Source organism: Muntiacus reevesi, chromosome 8 (genome assembly GCF_963930625.1).
Source record: "Muntiacus reevesi chromosome 8, mMunRee1.1, whole genome shotgun sequence".
Lineage (NCBI taxonomy): Eukaryota > Metazoa > Chordata > Mammalia > Artiodactyla > Cervidae > Muntiacus > Muntiacus reevesi.
In genome coordinates, this window is record NC_089256.1 from 60,340,950 (window position 1) to 60,360,056 (window position 19,107).

General features: G+C 40.0%; 1 protein-coding gene across 6 annotated transcripts in view; it reads right to left on the reverse strand.

The window, feature by feature from the left end:
• Nucleotides 1–19,107, reverse strand: part of VPS8 (VPS8 subunit of CORVET complex) — a 315,494-nt gene that overhangs the window by 264,533 nt on the left and 31,854 nt on the right. For 2 of the 6 annotated variants that reach the window (XM_065943540.1, XM_065943534.1), the window contains exons 1-4: nt 16,838–16,912; nt 7,123–7,365; nt 6,276–6,344; nt 295–425 (exon numbers count right to left, since the gene is read on the reverse strand). In XM_065943540.1, the coding sequence (XP_065799612.1) occupies nt 295–425; nt 6,276–6,344; nt 7,123–7,275 (353 nt within the window). In that variant the 5' untranslated portion in view covers nt 7,276–7,365; nt 16,838–16,912. The other 4 variants (XM_065943539.1, XM_065943536.1, XM_065943538.1 and 1 more) reach the window with 4 other exon arrangements.

Genomic DNA, 19,107 nt, shown 5'->3' on the forward strand with positions numbered 1-19,107 from the left:
ATCTACCTATGAAACAGAAAGAGACTCACAGACAAAGAAAACAGATTTGTGGTTGCCAAGTGGGTGGAAGGGTGGGGGAGGGATGGACTGGGAGTGTGCGGTTAGTAGAATTACATAAAGAATGAATAAACAACAAGGTCCTACTGTATAGCACAGGGAACTACATTCAATATCCTGGGATAACGGAAAAGAATATGAAAAAGAATGTATGTATAACTTAGTCACTCCTGCTACACAGCAGAAATCAACACAACTCTATTTCAACTATAACTTTTTTAAAAAAAGAATACTTACCTTTTCAAGTTGGTCCTGTCACCACTATCTGAGCTTGCCACAGATGAAGTATCATAAGAGTGAGAATCAATAGTATCAATGTTTAACAATGTAGGATCTTCAAGAACAAAAGATTCATCTTCATCATCAGTCTAAATTAGAAGAACATGGATACATAAATTCAAAAGTCCAAATACTCTATAAGTCAAACAGGCATTAGTGGGTTTCTGCTAAATAAACATATGCTTACTCTGTTTTTCACCCCTTTACCGTGCACTGCTATTGACCAGAGAGGCACAGTACAGAATTAAATTTCAACTCTAGATATCTCTCCCTACTTTTTTCACTCCAAAAACTTATTTCTTATAGCTGAAAGACGTAGGAGCAGTTAAGCAGATTATATTTTCAGTTGTCAAATATTTCTTCATATTCAAACCTGTCTAGGTGCTTTACTAGTTAACTAACAGCCAACGGCTGATTGAAGAAAATAAACACCACCTGACTATAAACAGTACACCTTAATAAACATGACAAACAGAAGAAAGGCATTCTGGGTTGGAAACAGCATGTACAAACACAGTGATTTCATAATATGAATTGTGCCAATGAAAAAGGAAGTAGTCTAAGATGAGCGGAGTATACAAGCAGGAGTTGGAGATGATCCTAGAAACATAAGCTAGGACCCACATTGTAAAAAGGTTTATATTTCATTAAGCTAGGTGACAGGAGGTCCCACATTCACCACTGTATTCCTAGTGCCTAGTACAATGCCAGACACATAATCAGGACTCATTTACTTAATAAATTAATGTACTGCATACAGCAGGCAGTTGGAAGGCAAGGAGATCTCTAAGAAATCGACACATGATGAGAATCATGTTCAAAAAGATAAATGGGGCAGAATGAAGATGAATGAGAGTAGAGGGGAAGACTGGGGCAGGGAGACTAATAAGAACCAGGAAGAAGGCTACTGCAATGTCAAGGAAAGACAGAAGAGTTCAGTCTAGGAATGCACCCGAAGGGGTCAAGAGAAGGAATAAGGAGACATTATTGAGGTAAAGTTAAAGATTCCTGCTTATCATTTAAACAGCGTTTTGTGGGGGCTGAAGGGGGTTAAGTTTAAGAAAGTCAAAAAAGATTCCAAGGATTCTAGCTACAGCAACTAGGCAAAAGGAAATACTACTAATTGAGATAAGAAAGAACAGCAGATGAAGCAAAATGAATCTAGCTTCAAACAAGCTGATTTTACACAGCAAACATTAGAGAAAAAAGTTCTGATCATACCTTCGATTTCAGCTGGACTACCTTCTCCCTTATTTCGATCCACGTTGTTAAGACAGCAGTCCACACTCCACTTTCTCGACCCATTACTGGCTACTGACTACTATTCTTGAAGTTACCAGTCAAATCTGCCTGCCTGTTTTCCTTTAGCAAGCTACTGCCCCATATGTATCAAGTAATACCATTGGCCAAGCCTCACTTCTGGAAATTTTCTCTTCCCTTAGTTTCCAATACATCTCTTATTTACTGTTCCTTCAACTTATGTGGCCTCTTCTATTAGTCATGTTCTCTACTTTCTTTTCAACCCAACCTTTGAGTGATTTTGTTCCCAGGATTATATTCTTGGCTCTTGTCTCTTCCTACTTCACAAACTTTCTGTATGAAAAAGTGAATCCACACCTATAGCTTCAAATACCATGTCATGCTAAGGAGTCCAAAATCTATATCTTTAATACCAACATTTCTCTTGACGTTTAAGCCACATTTCCAACTGTTTTACAGATATCTCCACACACAAATGGAGTGCTAAGAACAGGATGAAGGTTTGCAAGGAGTTACTGTTACTTGAGAGCTGTGCAAGAATGGAAGGACTGCCTTAGGGAAAGGGAACGGAAACAACTCATAAATGAAATGCAGAACCAAGGTCTTAAGCAAGAGAGTCAGCTAGAATCTTATTTGATTTTCTTAAGCAGCCCAGGGATATAATTAAAGAAAATAGATTAGCTAAATTAAGCCAGGGTTGAGGGCTTACGGGATTAAGTGGGAGGAAAAAAAATGAGGAAGATAATTAAGGGTATCAGTGAGGCTGAATTTAAAATTACGAGCTTCACAGTGTGTGCTGTGCTTAGTCGCTCAGTTGTGTCCGACTCTTTGAGACGCCATGGACTGCAGCCCTCCAGGATCCTCTGTCCATGGAGATTTTCCAGGCAAGAATACTGGAATGGGCTGCCATGCCCTCCTCCAGGGGATCTTCCCAACCTAGGAATCAAACCAGGGTATCCTGCATTGCAGGTGGATTCTTTACCAACTGAGCCACCATGGAAGCTACACGGTAGAGATATCAATTCTCACAAACTGATGTGCAGAATTTACACAATCCTATCAAATTTCACCTGGTGTGTGTGTGTAAACCAATAAAGTGATTCTAAAACTTATGCAGAAATGCAAAAGACTAAGAATAAGCAAGGCAATCTTAAAGAACAACAACAAAGCTGCAAGATTTGAACCTACTAGATATCAAGACCTATTATAAAGGTTCAAACAGACTGTGATATTGGGGCAAGTACAGAAAGACCAATGAAATCACACCCACCATATACAATCACCTGATTTAAAACAAAAAGTGACACCACAGAAATAGTGCTCAGTAAATGCTGCTGCTTCATACCTCACACTATCACACGCACAAATTTCACATGAACTGCAGATGTAAAAGGTAGAACATAAAGATTTTAAAATAAGACGGCATCAACATAACCTTGAAATTTGCAAAATTTTCTTCAATAGGATGCAGCAAAAAGCTAACAAAAATGGAAAAACTTAGTAAGCTGAACTACTGCTAAGACCTTCTGCTCATCAAAAGACACCATTAACTGAGGGAAAAAGTAACCCACAGAATGGAAGAAGATATTTGCAATACATACATCTAATAGAGAGCTTATATACATCACATATAAAGAACTCCTAAAAATACTTTAAAAATCAACTCAACAGAAAAAGGGCAAAAGACATGAAAAAGCAATTCACAAAAGAGATATCCAAAAGGCTACAACATATGTCAAGGAACACAATTTCATCAATCTTCAGGGAAATTCAGATTAAAACTCTGATGTGATGCTACTACACACCTATTAGGTACGAATGGTTAAAGTGAAAAAGAGAAAAAATAAAAAGTTGATGAAGATATGGGAACCATATCGTCATATATGATATGCTATATATATGCATTACCATATATATGCTATGGTAATATATATGGTAATATCATATATAACCATATCAGGTTATATATATAAAACCATATCCATATACTGCTGCAGAAAGCATACACTATCACAACCACTTTGAGAAACCTGTGGCAGTATCTACCAAAGCTGACCATGCCCATATCTGATGACACAGCAATTCTACTCTGAGGTACATACCCAGAAGAAATGTGTGTGTGTATGTGAAACCATGTGTATAGGTACCTAAAGACATGCATAAGAATATTTACAGCAGCACTTGTCAAAGTGGCCAGAAACTGGATATTATAAAACTGCCCATAAACAGTAGAATGAATAAAAAATGGTATGTATTTTACACAGCAATGGGAATGGATGAATAACTATATGCAGGAAAATACAAATGATCTAAAAACACAATATTAGGGGAAATAAGTCAGACAAACAAAGGCATATATTGTATAATTCCATTTTTAGGAAGTTCAAAGCCAACAAGCCAATCAATGCTGGTAGAAGTCAGGATAGTGATTATCCTGGGTTCGATACTAAAGGAGCACAAGAGGAGTTTCTGGGGTGCTAGCAATACTTTATTTCTTCAGATGGACTCCAGTTACATGAAGAATTTTGTTTGTGAAAATTCACCAAGCTGTACACTTTTTATGTATGTGATATCTTCATTAAAAGTTCAAAAGAAATATCCAGCTGCAAGAGCCAACAGCAGAACTGAAGTTAGGGCTACTCTCAAACACTGGAGACTAAACAGGATCAAGAGACGTGGTCCTCAGGAGGTCAAAGAGGAGGTTTAATGGAAGGGAGAGAATGTAGGAATGGGGGACGATTATTATTAGAGAATGGAATTTCAAGATTAAAAACCTCAGAAGTAGCACAGTTTCAAAGGATGACAAGGCCTAGTAACATTATTTCATGACCTAAGTTCTGAGATTTAGCATGTCTCAGTAATTTCTAACTTTCTGTAAAATAGATGTTCACTTCTACCCAGCATCTCTTCAGGTTTATTTATGAATTTTATAGGATATACATACCCACGTATCCTGGAGCAAGTGCTTATTTACACTTTCTACTTTTGTCCCTTTTCTTTCTTAAAATCACTCTTCAATACTTCTTCCCTTTTTAGTCTTCATAATGTCCTACAATTTATTTTTATTTTCACTTGTCCACCTGTTGAGCTCCCTGATGGTGTGACAGCCAGCCAATTTCCAGTCCTATTTTTCTCTCAAAATCAGAAACAATCACATAGCACTTCATAATCGCAGTACTTAACACTGTGACCCAAATGCACAAGGCACCCAAATTAGTGAGGAAGATAACAGTGACATCTTCTCGGTTAACCACTAGTGATTGCTATACTTACTGATACCAGTAGGTATGTAAATTCTGCAAAGATAGCTTTCCTTCATTATAAACTACAGCCTCACTCATAAGAGCATTACTTTGACATTAGTGTTCAAAGATGTACAAACAGGGCTTTGTACACATCCTCTAAGACTATTTTTAGTTCTCACTTTGTAATTAAAATAATTATGTGATTAACATCATGTTATGAAAACTGACAAATTAATCTCTTCATCTCTAAATGAAAGATTTCCTCTCTATTAGAAAGCAATAAATAAATATGACTTTAACAGGATAGTCTCTCATTGACCAAAGCCTTCTTGGTCAAAATTATAAATGCTCAAGTCTTCTTAATACAGATCAAACATGACATTTAAAAATATATTCAAAGAAACAGCAATATCAAGCTGATATTTTAAAAGAATAAAAGATAGAATTCATAGAGAAAGTAGTTTGCATTCTATAGAGTACTACCTATAAACCTAAAAGTATAGATAAAGAAGTAATAAAAGACCCAGAGCCAAAAAAAAAAAAAAAACAAAGCAAACCAGGGCCCAACCCCACCTATGGGGCCAGTGGGCACTTCTGTTGAGGAATCTTTGCATCATTATCTTTTACAAAACATAACTATGGATCTGAAATAGATTTTTAAAAAGCTTTCTCAAATTAGGAGCTAAAACTTCCAATGGGAGTCTTAAGCAAGTTGTTAAAAGATCAAGAAGAACGAGTTGAAGAATTGTCAGCAGATGCAGGGCACAAAAAAGCTAGCACACTTCATTAACACGTACTTCTAAAGAGCTCCTTTATAAAGCCTTTATGATCTGCTAATTCGGAAAGTAACATCATTTCAGAGCTCTGAGAAACTTTTTAATCAAAACGGTATTCAAAGATAAACATGGCGGCTTCATTTTCTTTATATAGAAGCATGATGAAAAGGATTACAAAGCTGAGGATGCTCTTTTGTATCTCCTGAGGACGAGCTATTTGAACACTGCTGGTAGAGATGACATTATCAAAACATAATACAAATCTCAAAAGTGTCATGAATTTAGTATTTCAACTCACTTAATAAAACATTTCTTTAGTAGGCCCAAGTATGAGGTATTGTCCTGTGCACAGAGATGAACAAGACATGGCTTCTGCCCCTGAAAAGCTCACAATCTAGAACTTTCTGCAATAATGGAAATACTCTTGGCATCTATATTGTCCACTACAATAGCCACTAGCTACATGTGACAACTGAGCACTTGAACTGTGCCTTGTACAACTGAGCAAATGGATTTTTAATTTTTAACTGTAATCAGTTTAAATTGCCACATGTGACTGTTGGCTCCCGTATTGGACAATGCAGATCTGGAAACATACACTATAACCCAGAAGTATTCAAATCAACATGATAAACAGTGATTGTTAACATATACCTACTTCATTTAGTATGCTTTCCAGTGTTGGAGGAGTATCAACCTGAGGAATATCGAACTCCTTATCATCAATCTAAAAAGAGAAAAGAAATTAATGCTCACATAATAATGCTTTCTCTCTTATAATTGGGAAGGTGTTTTGATTGATTAGAACCATTATCAAACAGACCACCAAACCCTTCTCACGGAAAGCCAACCCAATAATTCATGATATTAAGGGTCAGGTCAAAAAACTACAGAACTGTTTCCCTTTCTATCCACATATTCAGAGTTTATCAAGAACAAATATGCACTGTTGGCAACATCCTAACAATCCTTTCCAGAAAGCTTCTGTTGAAGGGCTTTGGCATCTGCTTTCTTAAACAAAACAGCATTTCTTACGACAAACCCTAAACTTCTAAGTCATAACAGATATACAAAGGTCTGACACTGAATTTCCTAATTATTTCATAAATTATGGTGGTTGGGTCAAACAACTTGCTATTAAATATTCATACTGTCACAAAAACCTACTGATATTAGATCAATGAGGGAAAAAAAAAATCACTGCACAAGAATTCTAAGTCTACCACTAGCACTATGATAGAGATATTTAACATAGCTGCACTTCAGCTTCTTCCCCTGTAAAAATGGAGTATCAGAGCGTTGTCAAGTTCAAATGAGAAGATGTATTAGAGTGTTTTATAAACTATAATCAGCTATAGAAATGAAGAGTAGTATTATTTCATAAAACTGTATATAGATGCCTATTAATCTATGCAAAAATGATGAATTTAGTCTTTGGATTATAAAGTGCACTCTAAACAACATTTGGGTTAAACATCACCACTTGACAAAAGCTGAATTTTTACCAGATCATTTCTGAACTCCAGTTCCTTGTCCAGATCTATGTAAGAGAATTTTGAAAGTGAAGCTTCTAGACTGAAAGACTTGTTCAGTTCCTCATCAGTAGTCTTGGCACAGAGGCTTTGTTCCACATTTTCATGGTCTGGTTCATTTTCCATGTTTACTTTTAATAGCTGTATTCAGTCAATCCAAGCAAGTTTTTGTTTTGTTTTTTAGCCTCAGATCATGATGAACTGAATGATGATCTCCTTTCAAAAAAGAAAAAATATATTATTTAGATTTCCTCAAATGGACATACCAAAGACTTACTGGGTCAGACTTTTGTGGAAACTGATTTCACTCAATCATCTGATTATAGACAAAGAGAAATCAATCCTAGGGTACGAGCTATGATATGGGGGGAGGGTTTTTATGGGAGCACAGAGGAATATCTGACTTAGGAGTCTGGGAAGTGGCCCACCACCCAAAGTCTTAAATCTGGTGACAGTGATGACATAGGACAAGCTCAACCACTAGACCTGGTACCAACCAGATTTATGTACCTAAGAACAAGAGGGTAACTGGTGCCGAAATCTGCAGTTAACCCCTTCTTCACATTCCCAAACCTGAGCAGATCTCCAATTCTCCATGAAGATAAGCATATAGACCAGTTTTGTCATCAGCATCCAGACAGGGCCACAGACCTCTAAGGTAAACAGTGTAGACACAGAGGGCCCAGAATGGATAGTAAGTCACTTAATAGGACACTAGCAAATCTAAAGGTTCAGATCTATTAGAGGAGACAACAATGACGCCAGTGTAAAATAATTCCACAGCTGACCAGAGATTTCTAGAAAGAAGGCTAGTTAAGGGAAAGCAGAGACAGTAAAGAAAAAGAAATGTATGAAAAAGTTGTTTTTTCACAGCTTTAAATGATACAATATCATATCAAAAAGAAACATAATGTGATTTACTTTAAAAAAAACTGTCTAGAAAACAACTGTCTGCAAAATTTCTGAAAAACTAAAAAAATACGCAGGAAAAAAAAATATATAGTTTAACCATTAAATTTGCCCTTACATGTTTTTAGTTTGTTATAATTAGGATACAAGTGACCAAACTTTAAAACGTTTATCACTTAGTTCTGCCTGTAAACAATAAAAAAACAAAAATATGAAAATAGAAACAATGCCACAGTAATGATAATAATAAAAGCAAAGGTAATTTTGTCTTCTAGACTGAGCGTTTTCCGTGGTACCCCATGAGCACTTCTCAGTAAGAAGATTTCTCAAATGATATACTACCCGCAGACGGCAGAAGGAAATGGCAACCCACTCCAGTATTCTTGCCTAGAAAATCCCACGTTCAGGGGAGCTGGGCGGGCTACAACCTGTGGGGTCGCAGAGAGTCAAAGACATGACTGCACAACTAAGTGCTCACGTACCACCAAACTTCCCCACAGACAAACTTCTCTTACTCTCTAGTCCTTACTGAAGTGAAGGCAGAAAAAAAAGCTGACAACCACTGAGCCACTGAAAAAATTTTCTTAAAGGGAGTTGAGAATTAGTTGTTGTTACTGTTCTTTTAAAAATAACATGCCAAAAACTCACTGACCGTTTTATCTAATTAGGCTCATTTTTCAGAGAAGGCAATGGCACCCCACTCCAGTACTCTTGCCTGGAAAATCCCATGGACGAACAAGCCTGGTTGGTTGCAGTCCATGGTGTTGCTAAGAGTCGGAGACAACTGAGCGACTTCCCTTTCACATTTCACTTTCATGCACTGGAGAAAGAAATGGCAACCCACTCCAGTGTTCTTGCCTGGAGAACCCCAGGGACAGGGGAGCCTCGTGGGCTGCCGTCTATGGGGTCACACAGAGTCAGACACAACTGAAGCGACTCAGCAGCAGCAGCAGGCTCATTTTTAAGTGCTTAATGTGAATTCCACTTCCTTTAGTATTTCTTTTTATAATTTTTTAAAATGAATATCTACTATGCATAAGATGTAGTCTCATGAAGACCAATTTTAAAGAGCTGAAACCAATTTGTGTAGCTAGTACATTTGTATATTACCAAACAGATTAATTCTTTTCACGTGTCACAGCAGACAGACTCTGAGGCTCTGGCCTACAAACACATGCTATCAACTACATTCCTAGAAGACATAACTGAGGGTACTCTGTGTCTGGCAACATTTGAAAGCATCTTTCCAATCTCGGGTACTAAATGTACTTCTTTTGCAATAAGTCAAAGGCAGGAGCAGTATTAGCCTTTATGGGTCTTTCTTCAAAGAAGACTGAATTGGCCCACGACAAATTACTTCTCAATAAAGTTCCCTCTTATCTGTACCACTTAGCAAAAATGATTTCAATTAGTCAAGGAATACTTACAAATATGCACAAATATTCACAATCAGTGTTTCCTGAAGACAGCTAAGTTTTATTCTTATATATTTTTTAAAATAGTGGAAAAAAACCACATAACAAAAACAGAAACTTTAAATGACTCTATAACCTAAAACGTTTCATTCTTCACATTTGTGTCCCCAAAATAACTCCGAAAGGAAAAGTTTTTTCCTGGCTCTTTTTATATCTTCTATCTGGAGTTAATAAGAGGTTCTCAAAACAGCTCAGCATCTGTGAACTCCAATACCATGCTGAAGAAGTTTCAAGAAATCAAGCATTCTGTGAAAAAAGAATGTCACCCTGCCATGACACCCTACTTCATTTCCGACTTTCACTTCACCGAGCTCCTGTCAGTGTAATGTGGTGGCACACTGGAAAGAATATAGACCAAAGAGTCAATTAAAATCATTACCTGAATCTGCACTTTACCAGTTCCTATCTATGACCTTGGTCAATCAATCTACCCTTTCTGAGCCCCTCTATTTCTATTATCTGTAAGATGAAATATTGTGGTCATTTGTGCTGTTTGCCCAGAGCATCACCTCTTGTTCTGGAGAAAGCTCTTTCAAACTATGTGCTTCCTTGGAGGCTGTCAATAAAAAAGCCCCTATTCACAAAGACTGCACAATACAGCCAGGGTCCTTCACCAAGATGCACCACAATGGAACTGTTCGTTAAACAATGAATAATAAGGCTAAGCAATATTCCCCACCTCTACCCCATCCCATTCTGCAGAAAAGGAGGTCATTTATTCAACCCATATCAAGACCTACTATGCATCTGTCACTGTCTCTACCAACAAAATTTACACTCTCGGTACAAATTCTTGAGCAAGAATGAAAGCAACCTATAACCAGAACCAGAGAAGAGAAGAGAGTGTCCTGATATCATGCAAGCCCCAGGCTCCAATCTTTTATGTATGATGTTAGCTCCGGACATAGCCTTCCAGCATTAAGGCTACATAAGCCAACATAGTCCCCCAATTTTTCTTTTTTTTTTTGGGGGGGGGGGTGGAGGGAAGAGTCACAATTAAGACTCCCAACTCTCAGGAATACAATTACCTATTTTGCAGAGTTACTGTGAAGATAACTATATCTTCACAGATATAGTTGATATAATGACTATAAAGCATTTAGAATAATGTCTGAACACAGAACAAGTATTCAAGAAATTTAAAACCTCAAGATTTCCAAATTCTTTTAAAGACCCTGAAACAAGATCTGGTACTTTTATAAAAGTCTAGCCAGTGCTAAGTATTTCCAAAGGCTACCTTACCAAAAGGCTATACTTCTTATAATAACAATAATAGCAAAGTTTCCTCATGAACTGAATCGACTTCTCTGGTGATTCGGACAGGAAAGAATTCACCTGTAATGCAAGAGACCTGGGTTCAATCCTTGGATGGGGAAGATCCCCTGAAGCAGGAAATGGCTACCCACTCCAGTATTCTTGCCTGGAGAATTCCATGGACAGAAGAACCTAGTGGGCTATAGTCCACGGGGTCGCAAAAGAGTTGGATGCAACTGAACGACTAAACACAAACAGCAAAACATAAACTGAAGGGCAGAGGTTGGCATCCTGAGTTGGGGAGACTACCCTGGGCTATCTAGATGGGCCCAATGTAACCAAAGAGTCTTCAAAAGTGTGAGGAGGGGGCAGAAGACAGTGTCAGAGAAAGAGATGTGACGACAAAAGCAGGGTCAGAGAAGGGCTGTGCTGCAGGCCCTGAAGATGGAGGAAGGGTGCCCGGAGCCAAGGAATTTAGGCAGTCTCTTGAAACTGCAAGAGACAAGGAGATGGACTCTCTTCTAGAAGGACCCTGGCCCTGCCACAGTTTGATTTTGGCCTAGTAAGACCAATGCTGGACTGGTGCACTATAGAACTGTAAAATAATAAATCTGTGGTTTTTTTAAGCCATGAAATTTGTGGTAATTTGTTACAGCAGAAATAGAAAATGAATACATTAGCAAACTTCAATTAATTTCTTTCTGGCCATATCACCGGCATTCTGAAATACCTACCCCTCCCTTGTCACTTGGTATTGCCCAAATATTTATTGAGCAAACTCTTCCAAATGCAGACTACTGATGAAATGCTTAATACATGGTACTTGATATTACACCTAGACAGTATATTAAAAAGTAGAGACATTACTTAGTCAACAAAGGTCCGTCTAGTCAAGGCTATGGTTTTTCCAGTGGTCATGTATGGATGTCAGAGTTGGACTATAAAGAAAGCTGAGCGCCGAAGAATTGATGCTTTCGAACTGTGGTGTTGGAGAAGACTCTTCAGAGTTCCTTGGACTGCAAGGAGATCCAACCAGTCCATCCTAAAGGAGATCAGTCCTGGGTGTTCATTGGAGGGACTGATGTTGAAGCTGAAACTCCAGTACTTTGGCCACCTGATGCGAAGAGCTGACTCATTTGTAAAGACCCTGATGTTGGGAAAGATTGAGGACAGGAGGAGAAGGGGACGACAGAGGATGAGATGGTTGGATGGCATCACTGACTCAATGGATATGAGTCTGGGTAAACTCTAGGAATTGGTGATGGACAGGGAGGCCTGGCATGTTGAGGTTCATGGGGTCACAAAGAGTCAGACACGACTGAGCGACTGAACTGACTGACTGATATTACACACTCGATGCAGAACAAAGAAATGAACTACTAGTAATTTCCTTTTGAGATACATTCTATAACTAGTTTTCACCCAACCATCCCATAATCTAGGGTTTTTATAGTTTTCAAGGGGATGCCATGCCAGAATGTACCTTCAGACTACACAACAGGTTATGTGAATCAGGCTAATCTAACAGAGAATGTATATCACAGAATCATGATTACCCCGTATGTTGTCCATTTCTGAGGACTGATAAACTAATAATTTAATAGCTTCAACCAAAGATTGTCTGACATCCTGAGAGCTCCCAAGGTTACTCCCTCTTAATTATTCCCGACCAATGAATAAAGGAGGCCCAAGGAACATCTGGGGAAAATAAAAAGGTGTGTACCATATAAACAGCAATGACCCCATTACGACACTGGCCAACTGAATAAGAACTCTAGAATGTGACCTATATTAAGCCAGGTTAAAGTGGAATTCTTCCACTATTTTTTTTTTTTAAACTTCAGCAGACATTCCCAACTGTTCAAGTTTCAGGATCCTGTTTAATTTGCTGACATTCTTTTCCTTCCAAAAGTGTTATATGAGACACTTAGCACATTACACTGAAATCAAATCAAGTTGGGTTTTTTCCTAATATACTATAGCCTTTGAAAGATATCACAAAATCATGACATGGAAGCAATTTTACATGCCAACTTTGTTTCTGGTCTTTCCAATCCAAGTGTTTCTTTTCTATTTGTTTCGAGTTGTCTTCTTGTCCTTTGTTTTGTGAAGAAAAATGTAACAGAGAATGAACTTCTATGAGGTTTTCTATTGTCTTACTCTGGTAAATGGGCTTATTTTTAACAGTTCCCCAATGCCTACAGGATAAAATTCCAAAATTTAAGCCATTCCAGGCAGAATAATAGTTCCTTTAAAACTAACCTTATTATATGTATCCAGAGTCCCTCAAGAATAGCTTCCATTTTTCCTCCATGTCTACTCTCACTAGCTCACGTTCCCTTCCTTTTCCTTCCATTTATCTAAATTCCCTCTTTCTGTCCTTTCTTCTGAGAACCTTCCCTCCCTAACCATCCTCAGAATCCAGAACAAACGTCTTTAGAACAACACCTTGGCACCTTCCTTATATTGATTCATTAGTTAATTTGCCATGTGACTACATCTTTTCTCCCCAGTTGTAGAACAGAAATGGGACCAGGTGTCTTTGCTTACTTCACATCACTGGGTTCATTAACTTGCATTCAGAGGATACTACTTGACTCATTGCATATAGGAATCTATGCCATAACAAGCCAAGTTATAATTGAGTTCCACTTTTATGCAATCAGCCCTGTCAACTACAGATGATCATATTCATCCTTCAGATATCAGCTAAAACTTCGCCTCCTCAAAAGTCTTTTTTTCTCCTGCTCAACTAGACTAGGTTCCCAGTTAGCAGGTACCTGTAACATTGTTCTCCTTTTATTACACCTATCACATTACAATCATTTTTTCCAGTGTCTGAACCTCCATTTCCTTCCCTCAACTGGAATGTGGGTTCCAAGAAAGCAAAGATCACATCTGCCCTTTTTCCATCACTGTATTCCCAGTGCCAAATTACACAGTAGCCTAATTACTCCAATCCATACATCTACTTACCCTCCCCACAGAAGCAGCCAAGCAATGCTGCATCACTGGCTTCCAGAGCTTTAAACAACAGTTCTGGTCATTCAAAATAAAATACGGTTAGTCATTCTACTCCCCCAAAAGCCCCCCACCTTGAAGTTCCCCTCTCTGCAATTAAGTTTTTTTCCAATCTCTAACATTTTTTTAAATGACCATTTTGCTCACGTATGACGTGACACAAACTCCATAATTTCAAATATTTTGTGCTGTTTTACATTAATTCGACCTATAGACCAAGATGAAAACAGTGAAAAATATATCATATTCGGGGTTTTCCAGGAGGCACTAGTGGTAAGAATTCACCTACCAATGCAGGTGGGGTTAAGAGATGCCTGGGTCGGGATCCCTGGGTCAGGAAGATCCCTTGGAGGAGGGCATGGCAACCCACTCCAGTATTTTTGCCTGGAGAATCCCATGGACAGGGAAGCCTGGCAGGCTACAGTCCATAAGGCTGCAAAGAGTTAGACACGACTATAACAACTAAGCTTGCACATTGTACATTCATTCAATTTACAGGAATTCAACCATTATCTTAGGCAAACAGAAAGAAAAAAAAAGAAATAATTCTCGTAGGGGTTGGACTCTGTATACGATTCCACTCAATAACTACAAGTTTCTGAGTTTATGTGGGGAAGGGATGGGTATCTGCTGGCCTTTCATCAGTCTCACTTCTCACATGCCTCACACACAGACAATCCATTTCACCTGTGCTCAAAGTAACACACAGCACGCTGTTCCAACATGGAGCAAAAACTGACTGTGACTGACTTCCTAAGAGATCATATGTCAGGCTCCTACATGACTCCTTCGCAGGGTACTACGGTGGTACTCAATTTTCAAGGTACTTTTTCAAAAGTGAAAGTCACTCAGTCATGTCTGACGATTTGCAACCCAATGGACTGTAGTCCATGGAATTCTCCAGGCCAGAAGAGTGGAGTGGGTAGCCTTTCCCTTCTCCAGGGAATCTTCCCGACACAGGGAACAAACCCAGGTCTCCCATATCACAGGCCGATTCTTTAACAGCTGAGCCACCAGGAAACCTTCTTCAAGAGCCTAGGAAAAACTGGAAAAATAAGATTTCAGAAACCAGCAGTAAAGATATTACACCACCAGTCACAGGTGATGTGGAAATAAGTCACTTTAACCTTGAACTGCAACCAGACACTTACATGTAAGACAGAAAAAAAGTCTGAAAGTGTTTTCTTTCTAATTTAATTATGCTGGTGTAGCACATAGAGCACAGGACTTGAAAATTTATACTCTGATCCATGTGAAGGTAGTTTTAATCAAGGATGATGTTATTTGTAGCTAACTGGGCATCACACTTGAGGGTACTCATTTCACTTTACTCATGGACTTCAGAAACAGAGGTTTCAACCATGTAATTTTGGAGGTTCTGCTAATCAAATACCCTATCTGCTTAGCCAGAACAATAAGCACATGACACTCTTATATCCAAATAAACCAGTGTCCTTTCCTGAAACTTATAAATATTAGAAGTTTTCTCTTCTCTCTGCAGTGCTTAAGGTTGGATGAAGTAACAGAAAGGCTGTTACACAGAGTGAAGATAATTCAAACATTAAGATCCATTTAAGAATAGAACAGTTTGTTCTTACAAATATGTACAGATGACACCTGAAGCTGTAGGTTAAGATGATATCTAAACTCTTGTGAAAACTATAAACAGATCAAAAGTTAAAAACACTTAAGTTTAACAGGACTTACTTTTCCTTAACATACATAACTGACAGTTGATATCACAATGGTTGAAACGTCTATAAAAGAGTGGGAAAGAGCTGAAAAGTCACCAAGATGTCCCAGTATTCTGGAGACAGAAAACACCCATCTGCTGATACTGGTCCAGGGGCAAAGAAAATGTATGTATAAAGGATAAGTAACATACTATTCCCTTGACCCCTGGAAAAAATTTTCTCACCTATGTCTCTTTGAGATAAGAAATCCAAAAGATCAACCAGAATTTTTTCTCGTTTATCTTTATTCTGCATTCTATGGAATACACCAGCTATTACCAGAGATTTCAATATCTACTCTTCTTAAGTTTAACCACAAGCAAACCCATATCTTACACAAACACATGTAGAGTCTCCATACCTATTTACATCAGATACTTGAAACACACACCTGATTCATAACTGATCTCTTAATCGCTGACATCTGGAGTAAAGCTGGCACCACAAGTTAAAAACCACGTTTGGTTTGTTCTTTGGGGTGCCGGGAGTGTGGTAGTGGACACAGCCTTCCTGACCATTCCAGTATCAACCTAATATTAGCAGGGTATGAAGGAGGCATGCCTGTTTGGAGAAGGGTCCCCAGCAGTTACTGAGAACCGGTGGCATGGATCCTCTCTTACTGACACTAACCCATCCCACCTTCTCTCCTTTGAAGCACACCCAAACATTTTAAGCAACTCTGCCCTTCCCCACCACCACCACTTCCCCCGAGTACCACACGTGGAGAACTAACCAGGACACAGGAACGGCCTCGAACGTTAGAGACCCACGGGTCCCCCCCCTGCTGCCCTCACTCCACGGCACACTTCGCATCCAGAGAGAAACTGGACCGAACCTCACAGGGTGCGCACAAATCCTAACGGATGGACACCCCGCCTAAGCCTCGGCTCCACGCTACAGCAGCACACTCATCCCAGGCCTCGAGGGATGGAAGAACCTACACCTGTGTCCCAGGCCCCAAAGGCAGGTTACACACCTGTTCCTTCTGGAGTAGTGACTACCGGCCTCCAAGACTCACAGTCTGGGTAAGTGAGTGCCCCTGCACCTCAGCCTCTCATTCCATGAAACCGACAAGTGGAAACTAACCCAGTTCCAGGCCAAACACACGGTACTCCCCTCCGCCCCAGAGTCATCCCCGCCGGGCCGGTGGGCCTTGGTCCAGTTAGCCTGTCTGAGGCCGCGCCGCTGTCGGAAAGAGGCAAGGCTCAGGGACCCGGCCCGCGGTCTCTTGCCGCCCGGCGTACAGATCAGACCGGCGTCCCCACCCTGTTGGCCCGCTCTCGTGAGATTCCTTACCTGAACTCTCAGCCGCGCCAGCCTAGGACCCCCACGACGTACCACGTGACCCCGCCCCCTGCTCTAGCCTCACGCACGCGCAGTATATACCCGTTGGTCACGCTTCCGCTTTCCTCTTCTCTCCCGGGTCTCTCCTGGGCGGTCCGCCCCGCTGCGCCACGCCCCCATTTAAAGGGCCAGAGATACATTTAAGTCCAGCAATTTAAGGGGTAATTAGAAGGAAATTAATTCTGCTGGCGCAGGAGGGCCGAGAAGAGCTACTCCACGTTCAAGGTCAGGAGTGGGGGCCGTGAGGAGATACCCCTCGTGCAAGATATGGAGGAGCAGCTGCGCTTTGCTGGAGCAGCCGTGAAGAGATACCCCACGTCCAAGGTAAGAGAAACCCAAGTAAGACGGTAGGTGTTGCAAGAGGGCAGCGGAGGGCAGGCACACTGAAACCATAATCACAGAAAACTAGCCAATCTGATCACACGGACCACAGCCTTGTCTAACTCAATGAAACTAAGCCATGATGTGTCGGGCCATCCAAGACAGACGGGTCATGGTGGAGAGGTCTGACAGAATGTGGTCCACTGGATGGCAAACCACTTCAGTATTCTTGACTTGAGAACCCCATGAACAGTATGAAAAGGCGAAATGATAGGATACTGAAAGAGAAACTCCCCAGGACAGTAGTGGCCAAAATGTTACTGGAGATCAGTGGAGAAATAACTCCAGAAAGAATGAAGGGATGGAGCCAAAGCAAAAATACCCGGTTGTGTATGTGACTGGTGATGGAAGCAAGGTCTGATATTGTAAACAGCAGTATTGCATAGGAACCTGGAATGTTAGGTCCATGAATAAGGCAAATTGGAAGTGGTCAAACAGAGGATGGCAAGAGTAAACGTTGACATTCTAGGAATCGGCGAAGTGAAAGTGAAGTAACTCAGTCGTGTCGGACTCTTTGCAACCCCATGGACTGTAACCTACCAGGCTCCTCCTTCCTTGGGATTTTCCAGGCAAGAATACCAGAGTGGGTTTCCATTTCCTTCTCCAGAGATCTTCCCAACCCAGGGATCGAACCCCGGTCTCCCGCACTGTAGGCAGACGCTTCACCGTCTGAGCCACCAGGGAAGCCACCAGTGAACTAAAATGGACTGGAATGGGTGAATTTAACTCAGATGACCATTATATCTACTACTGTGGTGAGGAATCCCTTAGAAGAAATGGAGTAGCCATCATGGTCAACAAAAGAGTTCAAAATGCAGTACTTGGATGCAATCTCAAAAACGACAGAATGATCTCTGTTCATTTCCAAGGCAAACCATTCAAATTAACAGTAGTCCAAGCCTATGCCCCAACCAGTAACGCTGAAGAAGCTGAAGTTGAATGTTTTTATGAAGACCTACAAGACCTTTTAGAACTAAAACCCAAAAAAGATGTCCTTTTCATTATAGGAAGCAAAAGTAGGAAGTCAAGAAACACCTGGAGTAACAGGCAAATTTGGCCTTGGAGTACGGAATGAAGCAGGGCAAAGGCTAATAGAGTTTTGCTAAGAGAACGCACTGGTCATAGCAAACACCCTCTTCCAACAACACAACAGAAGACTCTACACATGGACATCACCAGATGGTCAACACCAAAATCAGATTGATTATATATATTCTTTGCAGCCAAAGATGGAGAAGCTCTATACAGTCAGCAAAAACAAAACTGGGAGCTGACTGTGCCTTAGATCATGAACTCCTTATTGCCAAATTCAGACTTAAATTGAAGAAAGTAGGGAAAACCACTAGACCATTCAGGTATGACCTAAATCAAATCCCTTATGATTATACAGTGGAAGTGAGAAATAGATTTAAGGGACTAGATCTGATAGAGTGCCTGATGAACTATGGATGGAGGTTCGTGACATTGTACAGGAGACAGGGATCAAGACCATCCCCATGGAAAAGAAATGCAAAAAAGCAAAATGGCTGTCTGAGGAGGCCTTACAAATAGCCGTGAAAAGAAGAGAAGCGAAAAGCAAAGGAGAAAAGGAAAGATATTCCCATTTGAATGCTGAGTTCCAAAGAATAGCAAGGAGAGATAAGAAAGCCTTCCTCAGCAATCAATGCAAAGAAATAGAGGAAAACAACAGAATGGGAAAGACTGGAGATCTCCTCAAAAAAGTTAGAGATACCAAAGGAACATTTCATGCAAAGATGGGCTCGATAAAGGACAGAAATGGTATGGACCTAACAGAAGCAGAAGATATTAAGAAGAGGTGGCAAGAATACAAAGAAGAACAA